General features: G+C 30.9%; 2 protein-coding genes across 2 annotated transcripts; one reads left to right on the top strand and one right to left on the bottom strand.

The window, feature by feature from the left end:
• Window positions 1-190: 190 nt before the first annotated feature.
• LOC133698386 (probable fructokinase-6, chloroplastic) lies at window positions 191-4,542 on the bottom strand. The gene is made up of 7 exons (XM_062121285.1): window positions 4,105-4,542; window positions 3,305-3,513; window positions 2,351-2,563; window positions 2,048-2,245; window positions 1,777-1,914; window positions 1,113-1,229; window positions 191-606 (listed from the first exon to the last, which is right to left on the bottom strand). Exons 1-7 carry the CDS (start codon window positions 4,247-4,249, stop codon window positions 472-474), a joined length of 1,155 nt encoding a protein of 384 aa, XP_061977269.1. The 5' UTR covers window positions 4,250-4,542; the 3' UTR covers window positions 191-471.
• An 8,265-nt stretch (window positions 4,543-12,807) lies between these two features.
• LOC133699347 (calcium-binding protein CML24-like) lies at window positions 12,808-13,621 on the top strand. The gene has a single exon (XM_062122584.1). It carries the CDS (start codon window positions 12,933-12,935, stop codon window positions 13,404-13,406), a length of 474 nt encoding a protein of 157 aa, XP_061978568.1. The 5' UTR covers window positions 12,808-12,932; the 3' UTR covers window positions 13,407-13,621.
• Window positions 13,622-18,857: the final 5,236 nt, after the last annotated feature.

Here is an 18,857-nt window from a genome sequence, read left to right as displayed (position 1 = left end):
AGCCAGTGGGAAGAAAAATAAGGATTATACTTCAATCATGAAACTTGACCGTTCTTGTCAGAATTTTTTGTTTATTTTTCTGTTTATAAGATGACAGCCTAATAGACTTTAATCAAAATTTTGCAGGCCTTACTCGTCAAGAAGCCTTTACTAGCAGGGAGAGACATAAATTGCAGAGAAAGGCAAGACATCACAAAATTATAAATTTTATTTTATTGGCGATGTACCTCAGCTGAATGTTTACAATATGGTGCGATACAGGGGGGTTGATGTGATCCCCAGGATTGAAATGATTTCACTCAACAGATTGTGGTAAAACTTGCATGTTACAACACTGAGCTGGGTAGCTATGTTGCAAGTTATTGGAGTAAATAGATCCTACTCTAGCACCATCCATCATTGCAAGAACTGTCGAACGATCGAAAGAATTGGCATGGAACTTGTTACGTAATCACAGAGATCACAAAAACTCTATCCAACAAGCTGAATGATGGCACTGTTCACAGCTTCTCTGGTTGGCAAAGCTGGAATGGCACCTCTCTCCTTCACAGTCAATGCACCACAGGCATTCGCAAACTTGAGAGCTTCTTTCAATCGGTCCTCATTCTTAAAGATTAAAAGAAGTCGATCAGTGTGAAAGTGCATTATAAAGTTAAAAGATAAAGTACACTGTTGTTTAAAAGCATAACTGTGAAAACTAAGCATGACTTGCACTAGTTTGCACAACAATAACCTGGATGGGACCGGAAACCATGCATACATAGAAAACTGGTTTTTTTCAGATGATCTGAAAGGGGGAAATTATCAATTTGGAGAAGTTCTTGACATTGTCCAGCTCTATGAATTCCTTGCATGATTATAACTAACTCCCTATCAAATATCATACCTTCCAAGTACAGCTGAAGATCAAGTTTCTTCAATACAATGGAAGAAAGCACTTTATAATGGTTATATGGTTGACACAAAGCTAGGATTATGCAATACATATCGACAAACTAAACTGCATCATGACGAAGATACCAAATGCATGTGTAAATTTGTGCTTGCACACGCACAGCAGTATTGACCTGAAGATACTACCATTTCTTTAATCTAATTGTTAATGGCATTACCTGGAGCAAGGAGAGATCCTTAGCTAGTTGTGACAATATTCCAGCAACAAAAGCATCCCCAGCACCAGTGGTGTCCACAGCATCCACCTTTAAACCCTTCACTCTCCCACTGAACTCCTGAAAACATATAAGATAATGAAAATTTAGTCACAGAGATATTAAAAGAAAACATTATCTCCAATATAGGAGGGAAATATCACAAGGCATTAGCACTATATTAGGCCAATTAGTTTTAAAAATCACAGTGCATTTTCACTTAATTTATGAGTCAAATCCTCTTGAAAGACAGCCTTTTAGAGCTGCCATCAGCAAAGAAAACTTTTATAGGCAGATAAGGTTTTCTCAAATTGCAGTTTTATGGAAAAGTTGATAAGAAAAAGGTCCGTCACAATATTCAAAAATCTCCAATTCACTCTATATTGCAATATTTAGATCGATCTCTCTCATGCCTCCTTTCCTCTTTTTTTCAATTCTTTTAAGTTCCTGTAAGTAACATGTGATTGGAGTGTTGGATGTGCATTCTTATTTCAATTCCTGTCATCATCCAAACTCAAAGCAATAGCACAGGAACTATTTCTCATTGACATGCATGGGATAGGAGCACATGGGATGGTCTTGTAAGTGTCAAAAGTAAATTTTTAAAGACTAGATTTCTGGTACTTACTTTGGTGTAATACCTGCAACCCTCCGGTCCCTCGGTGACAAGAAGCAATTTAAGATTTGGATGGAATAGCTTCTGAACAACAGCATCATCATATGGATCTTCTCCTTTAGTCAAGAAAGATATCTCTTCTTCACTTATCTGGAAGACATAAACAAGATGTGACCATCAGAGTGATATTTCTATCTGCATTACACCATGCCTCTAAATTAGGGGAAGCAAAAAAATTGCCAACAACAATAAGGTAATTTATCTACTCAAGATGGCATGTTACCTTGATAATATCAGCAGTGTCCCAAATGCTCAGGATCCCTTCTCTGGCACTCTCAGCAGAAGGCCATAGTGGAAGCCTCAGGTTAGGATCGTAGGACAAAAAAACACCTGCATCCTTAGCAACTTTTGCTGCTGCAATGTGGGCTGACTTGCATGGCTCTGTTATAAGACTTATGGAGCCATAATGAAATATTTTTGCCTGCCAAGGTACATAAAAAGGAGAAAAATGATTTTTTTATGTAACAAAGGATTTTTTGTGCTTTTAAGTTTTAAATAAATACTACAAGTATAAACCCTTGCATACCTTTCTAATCAAATCTAAATCAAGTTCAGCTTCTTGAAGTAACATATCTGCACTAGGATTACGGTAAAACATGAATTCACGTTCCCCGTCACTTCTTAATGTAACAAAAGCTAAAGCAGTCCGTGCACCAGGATCGAAACGCATCCCTTCATTGTTCACATTATTCTCCTTTAATATTTCCGCGAGCATGTATCCAAACTCATCTTCACCAACCTGTGCATGTCGTACAAAAGATTCAAGATCTGAGAGGATCGATGACAGATAAAATTTCTATGGTTAATTTTTGTGAAAAATATATGTCAATAAGATAATATAAGCAGGGTATGGCATGCTACAAAACTGACGCGCTGTTAAATTTTAGAACGAAGAGGGAACAGGTAATATTTTGTCAAGAATGCACTAGGTTGAAAGAATGATCAATAGAACTAAGTTGTTAACGAGGAAAATTGTTGTTTGACAGCTCCTTGCATTTACAGATTGATTCTATCTCCAGCTATCCATAGCTCTATGCAAAGGACTTTAATTCAACCTCGGAGAGGTGGATGACAGCTTTTCACCTTCATATAACATGAATGCCTAGGACGTATGTTTGTGGATAGTGGATGCTAGATAAACTTGTTATGTCAGATAAACTCAGGAAACTCCTGAAATCAGCTTTGCAACTTAACTTTCTATTAAACATAAATAATGTATGTGTAACAAGAAAAGGAGTTCTGTGTCTCAAAGCATTAAAGAAGGAGAAGGGAAACATAAATGACACTATAATAGGATTCTAACTTGAATACTACAATCCTAAATTACCAAGCCCCAGAGAATCAAAAAACCCGTTGGCAGATTTTTTTTATCAACTCCTCAACAAATTGGCTACATGGGCATCTGAAAAACGACTTCATCCTTGCTTTCTTATTTTCTAATCATTGCCAGAAACATTGATCATTATTGTTACAATGGTACCTTCCCTATAAATGCCGACGAGCCACCAAGTCGAGCAATACCAACAGCAACATTAGCAGGCGCACCTCCTGGAGCCTTCTTAAATGCCGGTGCATCAGACAATGAAAGTCCACTAATGGTTGGGACAAAGTCAATTAGCATTTCCCCAAAACAAACCACAAGAGAGGAGTCTTTCGTTTCTGGTGAACCATCACCTCCGAATGCTTTACCTGGATTACATAAAATAGGAAGCAAAAGAAAGAGCCAGGAGTATCATAAAAAGTTATAACAAGTTGGAAACATAAAAAGAAAAGTTTCATATTTCCAAATAGATAGTAAAAGCAGAAATGAAATGAATTTGGTAAAGAAGCTGATGCCTTAGGGAATTTGCACTATAAAGGCAAAACATTAATTATTTCCTCTTGTTCTTCCAGCAGAATTCATTTCACAAAATGGTAGAATAAAGCAATTAGAGAACTTGAGCCCTTCATGATATGGCATCTACAAGACCGAGACTTTATAAGGTCCCTAAAAGCTAAAAAGATTGTCTATGGACTCTTTTGAATTGATCACTTACCAAAAAAAAAAGAAAAGGAAAAATCAAAGCTTGAGATTCACCTTGATGTCCAATTTTCTATTATGAGACTAAAACCGATGGAATCCAAAACTTCAATTCACAAGACATGGGCACTCATTTCCAACTAGAACCCGTGAGATTTAGACTGATTGTGAAGAACCCATTAAAGAAAAACACATTGACGTGCATCAAAACTCAAGATAAAGTAAACTAATCTCTGGTTCCAAGAAACAAAATTTCTTACTTTGGAAGCTCAATCGAGGAATGGAAACCAAAGGGGGGCAAGAAAAAGTTGAGGCTTTAACATTCCCACGTCTGAAACAAAGTTCTTGACGAGAAGACAAAGCCACACCACCTAAACAAAAAGCAGTAGAGTGGAGAGCAGCCATGCACCTCAAAATCAAAACTTGAAGCAAAATTTGGTTGCTTTTCTTTTTTGATCTGATCAGCCGGCTGGGTATTGGTTCTTAGTTGTTAGGGAGAGATAGGAGGTGTTACGAGGCGTATAGGGAGTGTTGTTGGATAAAAACTATGGTGTTTGAGATTTGAGCGGAGGATGCAAGGGAGTGAAGTAGTTTGCTGTGGTGTCAGTTTGTAGTTTTTGGACAAGACTACTTCAGTTACTCTTGTTTTGCTATGTTGTCACTTAAAAGAATTATATCCATCTAATTTATGGAATTGCTCTTGTTTAGAAAAAACTCATTATTGATTTACATAAAAGGTTGTGTGCTTCTTCTTCAGTTTTTTAGGTTGAATGGTCATATTGCGATTAGAGATGTTCAGATTATACATTGTTTGAGAGTTATACTTGAAGTCAAATGGTTTTTAGTTCGAGGATTGACTTTGCAAAAAACTATAGTTTATTGGATCATTCAAATTGGATACCGAATTAATTATTTTTATTAAAAATATATTATTAAAAATAAATATTGTTTTGATCTAATTGAATTTGATTAAATCAACCGGTTTTTATCGAGCAAATATGATTTAACTTAAAATTCAATTCAAGTTAAATTCTAGATTATGAGTTTTCAAGGTCAAACTATTAAGTTAAATTTAATAATTATAATTTAGATAAAAAAAAACTTATTTTTTAAGGTGGTTTATTTATTTTTTTTATTATATTTTGAAAGGCATAATAGCACTCATTTTATGTATAAAAAGGAAAAATTAAATATAAGAAACTTACACATTATTCATTTATTTTTAGATAATTTCTCAATTGCTAAGGCCTAATCTTTACAGTCCATTTCATTGTGATAATGGGTTTGATATCCTCTAATTAGTTACATAAATAAAACTTATAATCAAAGTTAGAGACTATCTATGGGAATAATTTACTGCAAGAAGAAGAAGAAGAAGAAAATATCCATAAAAGTGAACCATAGCCTGCATTTAGGAAATAAGATTTTTGGTAGTGACTAGAAATATGAAACAACTTATATTTTTTTAATTTTTTAAATATTAATATAGTGACATATTAGACATATATTTTTTAAAAAAATAATATTGATACGACAACATATTAAATCAATTTAATAGGTTAACCTATCAAATTCACAATTCAAGTTATAAGACTATGATAACTTCATAAAAAGCAAATTAAAAAAACTTTATGAAACTCATTTCATGATCAACCTAATATAAAAGGATAAAATTGAAAAATAACCAATTAAAAAACGACAAAAAAATGACTTGAATAAACTCAGGTTAACTTGCCAAACATGTAATCTGAATCATGAGACCTAAGTAGCCCCCAAAAAAAAAATTAAAGCCACATTCTCAATCAATTTAATGTTAAAGGATGAAATTAAAAAAAATCAATTAAGAAAAAGATTTTAAAAAAAGACTTGAGCCAACTCGGGTTAACTTGTCAAACTCGCAACTTACTTCATAAAATCAGAATAACTTTATAGAAAAAAATAAAAAAATTATAAAATCAATTCCAACATATTCAATATTGAAAGTTTAAATCGAGAAAAAAAACTGAATCCATGAGATCATAACAATTCTATATAAAGCAAATTGAAAAAAAAAATGTAAAGTTCAATTTTCAAACAATAAAATATTTAAGAATGAAATTGAAAAAAAACTAAATAAATAAAAGATTAAGTTGTTGTAGAATAAAATTAAAAAAAATAACTATATTTTTTAAAAGCAAAAAATTGTTCCAATAAACACTGTTTTGTAGATATGGCTATGGTGATTTAGCCATGCTAGATTTTGTTAATAAGTGTTGAATAACTTGTTGGTTTCCTGAAACATATACATGTAATGAAAATGGTAAATTTAATTTTTTTTAAGAATTCCAACGATCTAGTTAGACAGATCTAGAGTTGTTTATAATTTATACAAAGATCATATGTTCCTTTTGGCTTTAATTAATTATTTCAAAGCTGAGTTGTTGAAAACCACAAGTCATACAAGTATTCGACTTCTAACGATAATTCACACGAACCATCAATAAAAAATCTTAAAGCCTTTTAGGAGAGAGGAATTGTTATACCTTTAGTGTTAACTCTTTTCTTTTATATTTAAGTATTTATGTATTGTAGTAAAATAAGAAACATAACATTCTATTTATAGGGAAACATGAAAACCATGTAAATGATAAAATATCAATTTTTCTCTTAAAAAATATCACGTATATTATTCCAAGATAATTTTAGAAATTAATTCAATCGAGTCCTTATTTGATTTTTTTTAGATCTTGAATTATAATTCATTGTATTAATTACATTATAACCCTTAGTTTTTAAAACTTATTTATAATCAAGTTACACTTGATTAATTATCCAATTTTAATTTACAATCAATAGTTCTTAGGTATGTGACCCATTAGGTTGACCCAAATATAAATCATAATCCTAAATAAAATAGGATTTAATAAATTAAATAAATTAATTTATTATCAATTCAACAATTAATTGATTTACATTTGAATATCAAGTACAATGTCCAACACCTTTGTTAATCTCTCAAATATTAGAAAAGTTATAAGTGGTTTGATTTAATATTTTAATAACTAGTTTGTTTTATTAAATTATTTTTGTTTTTAATACTATAATTATATTGATTTTTTAAATAAAATTTAATTTTTTTTTCAAATTATTTATGACTAGATGACTCTTAAGTGAACCCGAAAACCAATGACCCTGCCTCTTTTCCTTCCTTGGTCGTCTACGTGCTGGGTGTGAGAACAAAGACTAGATGGATTAATAACAACTCATCTCAGAATATCCCAAAAGTAATAATGACTGCCCAGTCTATAAATATATTTTGTTTTAACTCTTTAGCAGTTTTTGACACCAAGGTTAAAAAGTATTTTTGAATTTTATTTATTTATTTTAAATTAATATTATTCTTATATTTTTATATCAATTTTAATATTTTAAAATAAAAAATATTTTAAAAAATAACTTATACCCATAAACAATAACTCCTTAACAACAGCTCCGCTGCTCAAAATTAAGGTCCTGTTTGGAAAGTGGTTGCGGCTGCGTTTTTAAAAAATTTGAATTTTTTTTTTTATTAAAATTTAATATAGTTTGTACGTTTTGATGTGCTGATATCAAAAATAATTTTAAAAAAATAAAAAAATATCATTATCATACATTTTAATACGAAAATTTATTTAAAAAACACTCACAACAACCAGACTGCAAAACACGTTCTAAAACTATCACTAAAGAACGTACGCCCATCACATCTCTCTCTAGTCTCTGTTGTTGCTCCTGCCCAAAACACTCATGGGGTTGACTGGCTCTAAGGTGTCACCAGTCTGTTTTCTAAGAGGGCAACAGACAGGCATCCTTTTCACATAGTTTGCTTCGAGGATTTACGCGCTTTGATATCAAAAAAGTTAGAGACGCCACTCTGTTATCTCCTGGCTTTGAGTCTGGATACAGTCAATTCATCTAGGTTGTTCAGAAAGTGCACCTGCTGGTTGCCGGCGGCAACCCAGTTGAGCTGGTAATTAAATGCTTTCGGACGACGCGTTATCATGGTGGTCCTCTTACTGTAGGATGATGAATTTTTTTTTTAAATTTTTTCTTAAATGATATTTATTTTTAAAAAATAGTTTTTGAAAAAACATTTCTCATACTTTTCTATATTTATTTATCATTAAAAAAATTGGTCAACGAAAAACATTTTCCGGTCAACAAAAACTACTTTTCATTCAAAAAAAAATTTGGCTTGGTTTTTATAAAAGTGTTTTCTCTTTTGGCTGTGTTTGTTTTTCGAAAAGTGATTTCCAGAAAATCACTTTCCAAACTTTCTTGTGTTTGTTTACCATTAGAAAAGTTGGTCAACGGAAAACACTTTCCCGTCAAAGAAAAATTTGGCTTGGTTTTCAGGAAAATATTTTCCTGGAAAATTTGGGCGGAAAACACTTTGCGGAACTTGTGAAAAATTTAGAAATGTTATTATTTGCTGATTATATCAAATTTGATCCTCAAACCTTGATCCTTATTTTTATAATTGTTATTTGCTTTTCCCTTTTTATTTTCTTATTGAAATTTTTTATTTATCAAATTTGATCTTCATTCTTTTGATTGTTACTTATTTTATTTGAAATAATTTATGAATTGTTAATTATTATTATTTTAATTTCTTCATATTTTATTTTTATTTTATTTTTTAGATTTGATTTCTATTATTTTGATTATTATTTATTTTATTTGAGATAATTTATGAAATTATATTTTTTTTCAATTTCATCCTCATTCAACCTTTTAATTTGTAAGATTTGTTTCTCATTATTTTAATAAACTTGAGAAAATAAAACATTAATAAGTTATTTTCTAGCTCATTTTCCATGACATAACCAAACACTGGAAAGTGTATTCCAACTTATTTTTCATTACACTACCAAATATCAGAAAATAATTCACTTTTCTGGAATTTATTTTCTTGAAATTTATTTTTCAAAATAAAACTACTTTCCAACAAAGAAACGGGGCTTATTAATAAATTGGAGGGTGGTGAACATCATCAACATATCACAGTGAACATCATAAAAAACATGCTGCAATAAAAGGCCCAGTGTTTTGTCCAATGTTACATAGAAAGACTAGCAACTTTATTATGAAAAACAATAGTTTATAGTTTTTTTTATTAAATAAATTTTTCTAAACTATAATCATAAAAACTATTATATATACAACAATTAATAATCGAGGCAAAAATTAATAAGCTTTCGCCTGGATTTGTTAATCAAGCACCCGCTGGAGCAGACTTTTACTTTTTCTAGAATCCAAGAAGCTAGCTTTCAGTTCCTTTTGAGAACCTGACTCAAACTGCCATAACGACCAAAACTCCTCAGCATAGTGGCATGGCCGCAAACAAAAAAAAAAGAGACCTCATTGATGATTTCCTTCTCACTTGCTTCGTTTCTTTGCTTCAACATGATTGATTACACGCTTTTAAGGCACATAAACAAATAGGATTACGCGTGCGTTGAGCAATTATTAGTGTTATGTATTATAGTATTTTTATTATTTTGGAAAATCCTTTTCCCCTTTCTAAAAGGCCATTCTTCGATTTTTGTAGCATATGAACTAGATCTCTGGCCATTTAGCATTGATTACAGCAAGAAAACACAAGGCAAAAGTTAACCTAAGCAGACTTTGATAAATATATGCTTCGGAGAAAGCAAGGAATTTGGATGATGGAAATCAACGTAAGGGCTGAGAACATGACTCAACAGAAGCATGTCTGTTCGCAGCCTCCAAAGGCCAAGACATTTGCCTTTTGACTGCAAAAAGACTTCATTGTGGATTGTGGACAAGCAGCACCAAGTGTTTTATAGTGGGCTGGCTGTTCTTCCTATTCTAGATGCCATGCCTTAGTTATAATTTTAGGGTTCACTTTCAAATCCCAGTTATTTTTTTGTATTTTTTTTATGATTTTCAAGATTTTTTTTTGACACACAAGAATTAAATGAAATGAAGAAAATAATAAAATTAGCTAAAAAGATATATTTTTGAATATTTTTTCTATTTTCTCAAAATATATAAAAACATGGTCAAATGGGATGATAACAATTGTGAAAATTATTTATTTATTTATTTATTTTTAATTTCGTTGGGTGTAGTCTATTCATAGCTAAATCGAAGATAGTGATTTATGATGGATTTGTAAAGTGATACCACGGCCTCCGATTCCCATACCCAAACCATACGATTTGTTCGCAGATATTTATATGCGTATAAAAGGGAATCTAATCACGATGATGATTGATGCATTCCTCTGATCAAATACAGAATGGTTTTCTTTAGCAACCACACGCTTCCTTCAGAAAAAAAGGTTAAAGGTGATTTTTCATTTTAGTCCCTAAAGTAAGGAATTTATGGTGGGATTGTCCCAAAACATAAAAACATTCCATTTCAAATTCTATTCCATCATTCTCAACCCCAGATTTGAGCATCTGTAACACAAATATGATCACATGGTTAATCTTTATGAAATATTTCCAAGAGAATTTACAGAATAAGTGGGATTATAAGAAATTTAATTTCACATGCACAACATTGATCAATATAATTAAATATAATTTATTTTACCTTTCATCCTTTCAATTAAAATCTCCATCAAGACTTCTATAATTATATCCAATTAATTTTCTTCACGTGTGAATAGTTAAGAGTCCCCATCAATAGCAAATTTCCTGGCCACCTCTAGTTTTATGGTTGCTAATATGATGGTCATGGTCACCAAATGTTTACATGGTCGTTAACTTCAGAGCTCGTGGGATTAGTCGAAATACACGCAAGCTAACCTGAACACTCATGTTAATAAAAAGAAAAAATAATTTCCTTCTAAGGACAGCATTAAATATTCATCAATATTATAATCATATCAAAGATTTACTATATAAAAGAAAAAAAAATCTCAAAGAAGAAGGGTATCAGATGCTTTAATCTCAAATTCATTGAAATACAAAAAATTTAATTTAGGTAACAAAATATTACGCCCATAGGAAATCCCCAAATTTCGTCTAAACGACTATTTATTTATTTATTGTTTCCTTCTCCGTCCTGCCAGGGAACAAGTAGTCACAAAACAAAAATTTTAATATAATTAGCCCCTTAACAATTTTTTAATTGAAATTGAAACCTTATAGTGATTCTATATCTTGAGAGAGGAGAACATATATGGCCTCATTTGCAAAGCAAAAGTTTTTTTTTCGTAAATTAAGATCCTAATGGCTGTCCTCCTAATTAATGAAAATTAATGAATATTATTTGTCAACATATAAGACTTAATTGTCCATAATAATACTTTTGACAAATACCTCGTGGTTGTTGAACCTCGCCGAACCAATGAGATGATTTAAAAACTTGTAATACAAAACCCAATATAAATCCGGTTTTGAGTTCCGATAAGATTTGACTTTATAGAATTTAGTTAATTCCATCGGGTTCTTAGCAACTCCAGTGGTTCAATTAAATCCGAACAGGTCAATATCAAGAATTAAAAAGAAAACAAAATAGCTCCATTTTAATAAAAATAAAAGAATCAATCGTTAAAAATACTTTTTTTTAAATAACACGAAATTAAAACACAATGTAAACTTAAATTGTAAAAATAAATAATAAAATAGTAAATAATTTTTTTCATACATGGTTCATATAAACAATAAGTGATTCCATTAATAAAAATATGATGTATTTGTTCTTACATGATAAAATCAAAATATTCTAAGACCTGCAAAAAAAAGTTGGAAGTGATTGGTAAAACCCTGTATTCAAGAAAAAAACATTAAAAATAACTATGTCCTCACAACTATACCATGTTGTTAGGTACCAACAATTCCAATGCTCTTTTAAACATATATTCCAATGCTTTTTTTAAACACATGACCATATGTAACGGTTTAGATTATGTGATGTCTTTTGCATTGATAAATAATACATTATTTTTAGATATTGTTATGATTTCTTTTAAATATTGTTATACTTTCATAAGTTTTAAATATTGTTTGTTAAATACATGATGGATCGGACTTTAAAGTATGGTCTGTTACTCTTATTTGTAAAAAAATTCTTTTTGAATAAATTTTTTTAAAGTTTTATCTTATAATAAATAATTTTTTATTTGTTAGAACTGATTTAAGCAAGATTATATTTTTTCCAACCTTATATTATTGATTAAAGAAAGAATTCATGGATATAAATGCACGTGGGGCTCATTAGTAAGTATAACGAGGAAGATAAGAATTGAAAATTTAGAATTATTATAAAATCTTAAAGTTAATAGTAAAATCATGATTTTACTTGATTTTAGTATAATTTTATTATTTTATTATTTTTAAATGATTTTATATGATAAATATTAACTTGTAAAATCATATGATTTTACAATATAACTCATTATTTTAATAATTTTAGAATCAACAATTCATAGATTAATTTAATAACCTAATAATTCAATTTTTTCTGAGTAAGTTCTCTTCTTAAATTTAGATTTACCAGGAAATTAATTATGGTATATTATTTGTTGATGAAATTTTATACATTTTGGTTTTCATTTGAATGATTATTCCTAGATGTAGGTACTTTCTTCATGAAACTTTTGTGATGGGAGTGGTGGAAATTAGGAGAGCTTCTTAAAATAAAGGATAGTGTTTTTTAATGTAGTTTTTGTTTTTTTATAATAATTTTTATAATATTATATTTTTTTATTTTAAAAAATTTATTTTTAATATTATCATCGTATTAAAAATAAATTAAAACTAAAAACATTTAAATTTTTAAAAAAACGTGTCGTAACTCCTAACTTTCTTTCAAAAGATCAACCACACCAATTGTTCTCCACCACTCTGCAAAAAGTACATATTTGGTCACTTGCAAAATTAAAAAAATAAATAAGAAAAAGCTTCTAAAGCGCGTGAAAGCCGCGTTGAAGTCAAACAACCCCACAATTCATATATAAAACGCTTCTTGATCTGCTCAATACACACCAAGAGAGAGAAAACACTCTTTTCCTCCTTTCCTCCTTTCCTCCTATAGCAGCTGCAAAACCAAAGTCTCTGTCTTTTCTTCTCCTCTCTCTTTTCCTTTTTGTACAATGGCAAAATCAAGAAACCCAACAGCCTTCGGTTCCATGGACGACATAAGGAAGGTATTCAACAAGTTCGACAAAAACGGTGATGGAAAGATTTCTTGCAGTGAAGTTGTAGACAACCTCAGCGAGCTGGGTACCAAGATATCACCATCGGAGGTCGAGTTGATAATGCAAGAATTCGACAAAGATGGTGATGGCTACATTGATCTTGATGAGTTTGTCGACTTCATCCAGAATGGTGGACATGGCGATAGTGGTGGCAATGACAGTAAAGAATTGAGGGATGCTTTTGATTTATACGATACGAACAAGAATGGACTGATTTCAGTTGATGAGTTGCACTCCGTAATGAAGATGTTGGGGTTGAAGTGTAGCTTGAGTGATTGTCGTAAGATGATACGTGAAGTTGATGAAGATGGTGATGGTAATGTTAATTTTGAAGAGTTTAAGAAGATGATGACTAAAGGGTTAGCGTAAATTAATTAATTACCATGTTTTATTTTCTATCTTAGACTTGGTTCAACGTTTTAGGAGTAGTCTTTAAAACAATTAGGGTAATTAGTGGTGCTAGTTTGGGGTTTTATTTTATTTTTGTTTCAACTCCATCGTTGCTTTTTTCTGTTTTGAGGTAGGTTGAATTTGCAAGAACAGAAAAAATAATAGTGGAATTTAGTAGCTAATTTTAATTTTAATTGGGATTATTGCAGGTAATTGTTCTTGATGAAACACATGATTTGAGATAATTAGGAACCTTAGTTTTTAATCTTTTGATTTATTTATTTGGATATTTTCTTATGATGCTTATATATTTTATTACTGGTTTTAATTTTTTTTTTTTTAGATTTGACATGATCTTTAGATAATTAAAAATATCTCATCTCTACCAGCTAGGTTAGAACTGTTTCTTCGGTAAGCATGATTAAGGCCAAGATAAGATTTACCAAGGAGGGATAGAAAAATTTGGAATCAAGTAGAATTGGAACTCTCTTGTTAAATTTAGATTTATCAGGAAATTAATTATGGTATATTATTTGTTGATTAAGTTTTATAGTTCTTCATGAAACTTTTGCGATGGGATTGGTGGAAATTAGGAGAACTATTTTTATTTTTTATTTTTTGTGTATGCATTCTATGTTTTACTCCAACAGTAGATTTAGAATTATTTATTTATCAACACGCAATAATTCTACATAAATCCCACTAAAAAGATTTTTCTAAAATTTTTATTAAGAAAAAATATTATTTATGGTTGCTTCATAATGCAATGCTGAGCTCAACGCGTGATTGGTTTGGCTCCACTACTTACTAGTTACTTTATCTTCAAAGGAATTGTTTTTTTCCTTTTTCCAGCTGCTTAATTATTTGGTAGTTTTGATTGGCTGATGCAAACAAATATAATGATGTAGCTGGTTGGTTTTGGATTTATGATATCTCTGTGTTGGTGAAAACAGGTTTTCCGGTGTTGAAATTGAATTTCCAGCTTTAATAGAGTATATATAAAAAAATAATATAAGATATTTTTGAAGCTTTAAAATTTGAGCATAGCTGGTGGGGATCGAGTCATAACTTGTGCCTTCAGCAGACTGACTTCAGTACAAGTATAATTGAGAGGTTAATTAAGATTTATTTTAAAGATTCTTACCTTGACTAGGCCGGCAAGAAATCTCTTGTCCCTCGTAGGGTGTGAAGCGTTTGCTACCAGCACTAATGTCGGGCGACACTTGGATTAGTAGGATAGGCACTAATGCTATCTTGAGCTCTCTTTGGATGGAGAGAGATGCAAGAATGCTCAAGAACCATCACTAAGTATCCAGATCAGTTTATGTTTATTGATACCTTAATTAATCTCTTGATGTCTTGAAGTTAAAAATCAGGTAAACTTGTAGTGGTTTTGAGATTTGTGACACTTGAATTCATAATTTTTTTAGTAAACTAGATCAGTTATTCAATTAATTTACAAGTATTACAACTAATTTTTTAATTCAATGAACCTCTTCCAAACCCAGTAAATATTTACACGGGATATTTTTCTTGCTTCTTTGAGTGGTGGGGTGGGATTCTTGCTTCTCTGAGGGGTGATGCAGCAGGTGTCTTTTACGGCACTTCTTCGAGGCAGTTTTTGTGGGGTGGGATTCTTGCTTCTCTGAGTGGTGCTGCAGCAGGTGTCTTTCAGGGCACGCTTCCCTAGCGGATATTCTAAGGGATTTGAGTGCCCTTTTATATAGAGTTTATGTTTAGATTCGTATCAAGAATTTTAGGTAGATATTGGCAAGAGTGCATTCCCTAAAACTGGTAGATGTTTTATGAGACCAAAGCACAGGACCACTTGAACAACAGGGGGCTTGCCATCTTGCCCGGAGCATGAACCACAGTATTTGCGAAGCTATTTTCTTCCGGAGACTGTCCGAGTTTAAGATGAGTCGGCACCTCTACAACACCAGTTACAAGATAGACCCAGAGATGAATGAGATGCAAGAACTTCAATTGGAAACCTAAATTAAGAGACTATAAAATATATAGAAACAAGAATGAAACATTTTATAACGGAAACATTCTGTCATTCTTCTTATAAACAACTCTATAACTCGCCAATCCAGAGCGTATCTAAACTAGGTTTTACTTTGAATCTTTTTTTTTTCCGTTTTTTATCAGAACAACATCAAATCTGAAAAAAAAATCATACCTTGGATGGACTGCTGACTTGCAGGTCACTTGCCTAAATAGTGATCTAAGTATTGAGTTGGGTCTAGAGACAGAGCTAGGGAAAGATAAAAATCCCTTCTTCTCCTGTTTTCCCTTGGCCTAAATCCTTCTATTGAAGCTGCTTCTTCCTAAGATACAACAAAAAACTCCGATTCAAGTTCAATTTAAGGCAAGTTAACTTCTTCCTTTTGCTTTTTTTTTTGCCCCATAGGTTTCAACACAGTTTTTACAAGTAGATATTTAGAGATTTTTGTTAAAGGCTTAAATACTTTGTTTTATTGTAAATATATGCATGAGTTGGTGTTATTTAGTCTATGGCATCTCCATATTCTATTTTTTTTAATCTATAATCTACTGATTTGAGTGATATATTATTGAAAATTTAGGGTTCTGGTTTAATTTTGCTATTGAGAATTATAGAGCAAATTAGCTGATGATTTTGATAGTTAATTAGACTTGACAGAAAAAGAAGCTGATATATATATCTTCACTGCCTACGTCCTTTCTAACGAAGGCACTCTAAAAGCCGACACTACAGTCTGCCAGTTCCAGAAATATAAGTTGGAAAGATTAAAACAATTTTGCTCTAGATTCAATTAACTATAAGTACATGATTAAAACATCATTTTCATTTCTTCTAGAATTCGCCAACCATTATGATCTTATACGGAATAAATGACATATTATTGATTGAAAGAGAAAGTGCTAGATGAAGATGTTTCTAGGATTTATTAGAAAGATAAAATTAATTGTATTTACTTCCAAGAAATTGCAGATTTTTGCATCTAGATTATTTTTTAAAATTATTTGATGAATATATTAAATTTTCTAATATAATTTTCAACATTTGACTCAAGTTTTGCTCTTAAGAATTTATGATGTTTTGCATTGATTATAGAGTGACTGCTTACTTAGATTGTAAAAATTAAACAGGAAAATATTGACACTGCCAATATTAATTATAAAGAACTTGTTATCGATTGTTAAACTATGCCAAGGATTGATAGAAAATGAAAAAATTAACAATTTACATACGAGTTAACAGATTGATTTGATTTATTTTAACTATTCTTCTTTCAACAAATTATTGAACAAACTTTTTAGATAATAGAAATTGTTTAAACAAGATTTCACAATAAAATAAAAGATGATTTTCTTATAAATTATTTAGTTATTTAAATAAAAAATAAAATTATTGAAAGATTCACAATAAATATACTAATTGATAATTTCTAATTATTGAAAGAACAACGAATACAATTAAAATAAATATGTGAGAATCTTTATTTATTATTAATTTTTTGTACTTCACTTTATTTCAAAAAAAAATGCAAAACATAAATAACACTTTATTTTAACTATTGTTTCTTATAAATTTTGCATGTTTATATTTATGTTTTGCATAAATAGTAGATGCATTATAAAAATAAAATTAATTTTATAGTTTTGATTCAATTTAACATTTCTCTTAGTCTTCTACCTCGTACAAAGATCTTTCTATTTTTGTAACTTTGTAGCATGTTATTTGTATAAAACTAAATCATGTAATTTTTGTGTTTATAATTTATGTATAGTAAATTAAAAAAAATATTATTATTATATTAGTTTTGATCCTTTTTTATAAATTATCCTAGCTGGCCGGGTCGACCCATGTAGATAACCCTTAAAAGAGGTGTACCATCGCAAAATACATGTGTACTAAAACAGATGGCAATCCCCTTATCTTAGCTTAGATAAAACTAGTGCAAGGGTTAAAATCAGATTAATTTCTCTGCAGCAGTCGTTCTTCAGCTAACACACAGCTGCTCTCACCTACCGCTGCAGCACAAATCATATAAAAGAGGACCAGATGCTGCAAGGTAATGCAGAAAATGTATTTGTTTTTAATAAATAACCATGAATAACCTTCAATGAATGCCAATACAATCTTGAGGTAAGGTTGCTCATAGATGGATTCTCCCTCATGATTTCTGTTATTTCCCTCTCTGCTGCCTCCTGAAAACCTGCTGCTTCCAATATATTAGCCTTCACTTCTTGGAATCTGTTTCTTGGTAGAGAAACCTCAGAAAGAGTCTCCATGCTTATGTTTCTGAGGCATCCTCAAAACCCTCCCTTCTCTTCGGCACTATTTTCCCGCTAATCTCCCAAACAGCTTAGTGTCCATCAGCTCCTGGCTTACTTCTCCAAGTGCTTGTTTCTCAGCATAACACCGAAAAGTTGATCATGAAACAACACATCGAGTTTCTTTCGGTACAAAAAAAAAACAAGGGAAATGTAAATCTGCAGATGTCAATATTTCTACTTCCAGGTAAAACTGCAGATTCCCCATGTGAAATGTCAGTCTTGCAGGGAGGTGAAGAAATCAAGAGCAGAAGGATCAGAGGTGCCGCGTTTTAAACCCGTTTCTGCTAGAATGTTATTTCACAATTTTATTTTTATTTTGTGTGATAAGGTTAAAGCAATTTCTACTTCTTTCATAAATTTTACAGTAAAGGACTTCGCAAATAATATACTGGTCATCTTCTGTGCTGTAGAGCAACACCACATTGTTTTGTTAGCAGATATCCCTGACTCTTTCAGCACAACAAGAAAACTGGTGAGGACATACTTGTCATCTTCAGTTCCTTAAAATCCATCCTTTTTTTTTTAAAAAAAAAAAAAGTGTACATGTGGATAAACAGATATATCCACACTGATTGTTTTTTTTTTTTGTATTTTTTCTATAATTTAATAAAAATCAGTCGGGTAAGCATGACCAACAAAACCACTCGATACAATTTATCACTTAACCTTTGAATAAAAGAAAGGAAATCCTCCATCAAAACAAAACACTCTTCTCCTCATAAGATTTATGGAATATTCATTAAGAAAAAAGAGTTATGGAAAACTTAAAAGAAATAATTTTTTTTCTTACATAGATAAGGAACGGGAATATTCCATAGCAACATCAATTCTTTGGTATGTGATTGATGGTGAGGTTTTGTAGAAATCCAACTAAAGGATGGATCATTAAATCAATGCTATGAACAACAATGGCCCAGTTGGAAACTACAGTGGCCTTGGAGACATCCAATGGTAAGTTTTCTCAGTGGACCTGCTAAGTTATTAAGTTTGTCCTTTTGGTTATTTAAAAAATAAAACAAATTTATATGTGTTTAGTTTATGGCTTAAAGTAGATGTCAATGTGGTGCGTATCAGAGATGATTAATAGGTTAGTAGGTGCAG

This window comes from Populus nigra, chromosome 7 (assembly GCF_951802175.1).
Source record: "Populus nigra chromosome 7, ddPopNigr1.1, whole genome shotgun sequence".
In the NCBI taxonomy this organism is placed as follows: Eukaryota; Viridiplantae; Streptophyta; class Magnoliopsida; order Malpighiales; family Salicaceae; genus Populus; species Populus nigra.
This window is presented reverse-complemented; position numbering and strand designations above follow the sequence as displayed.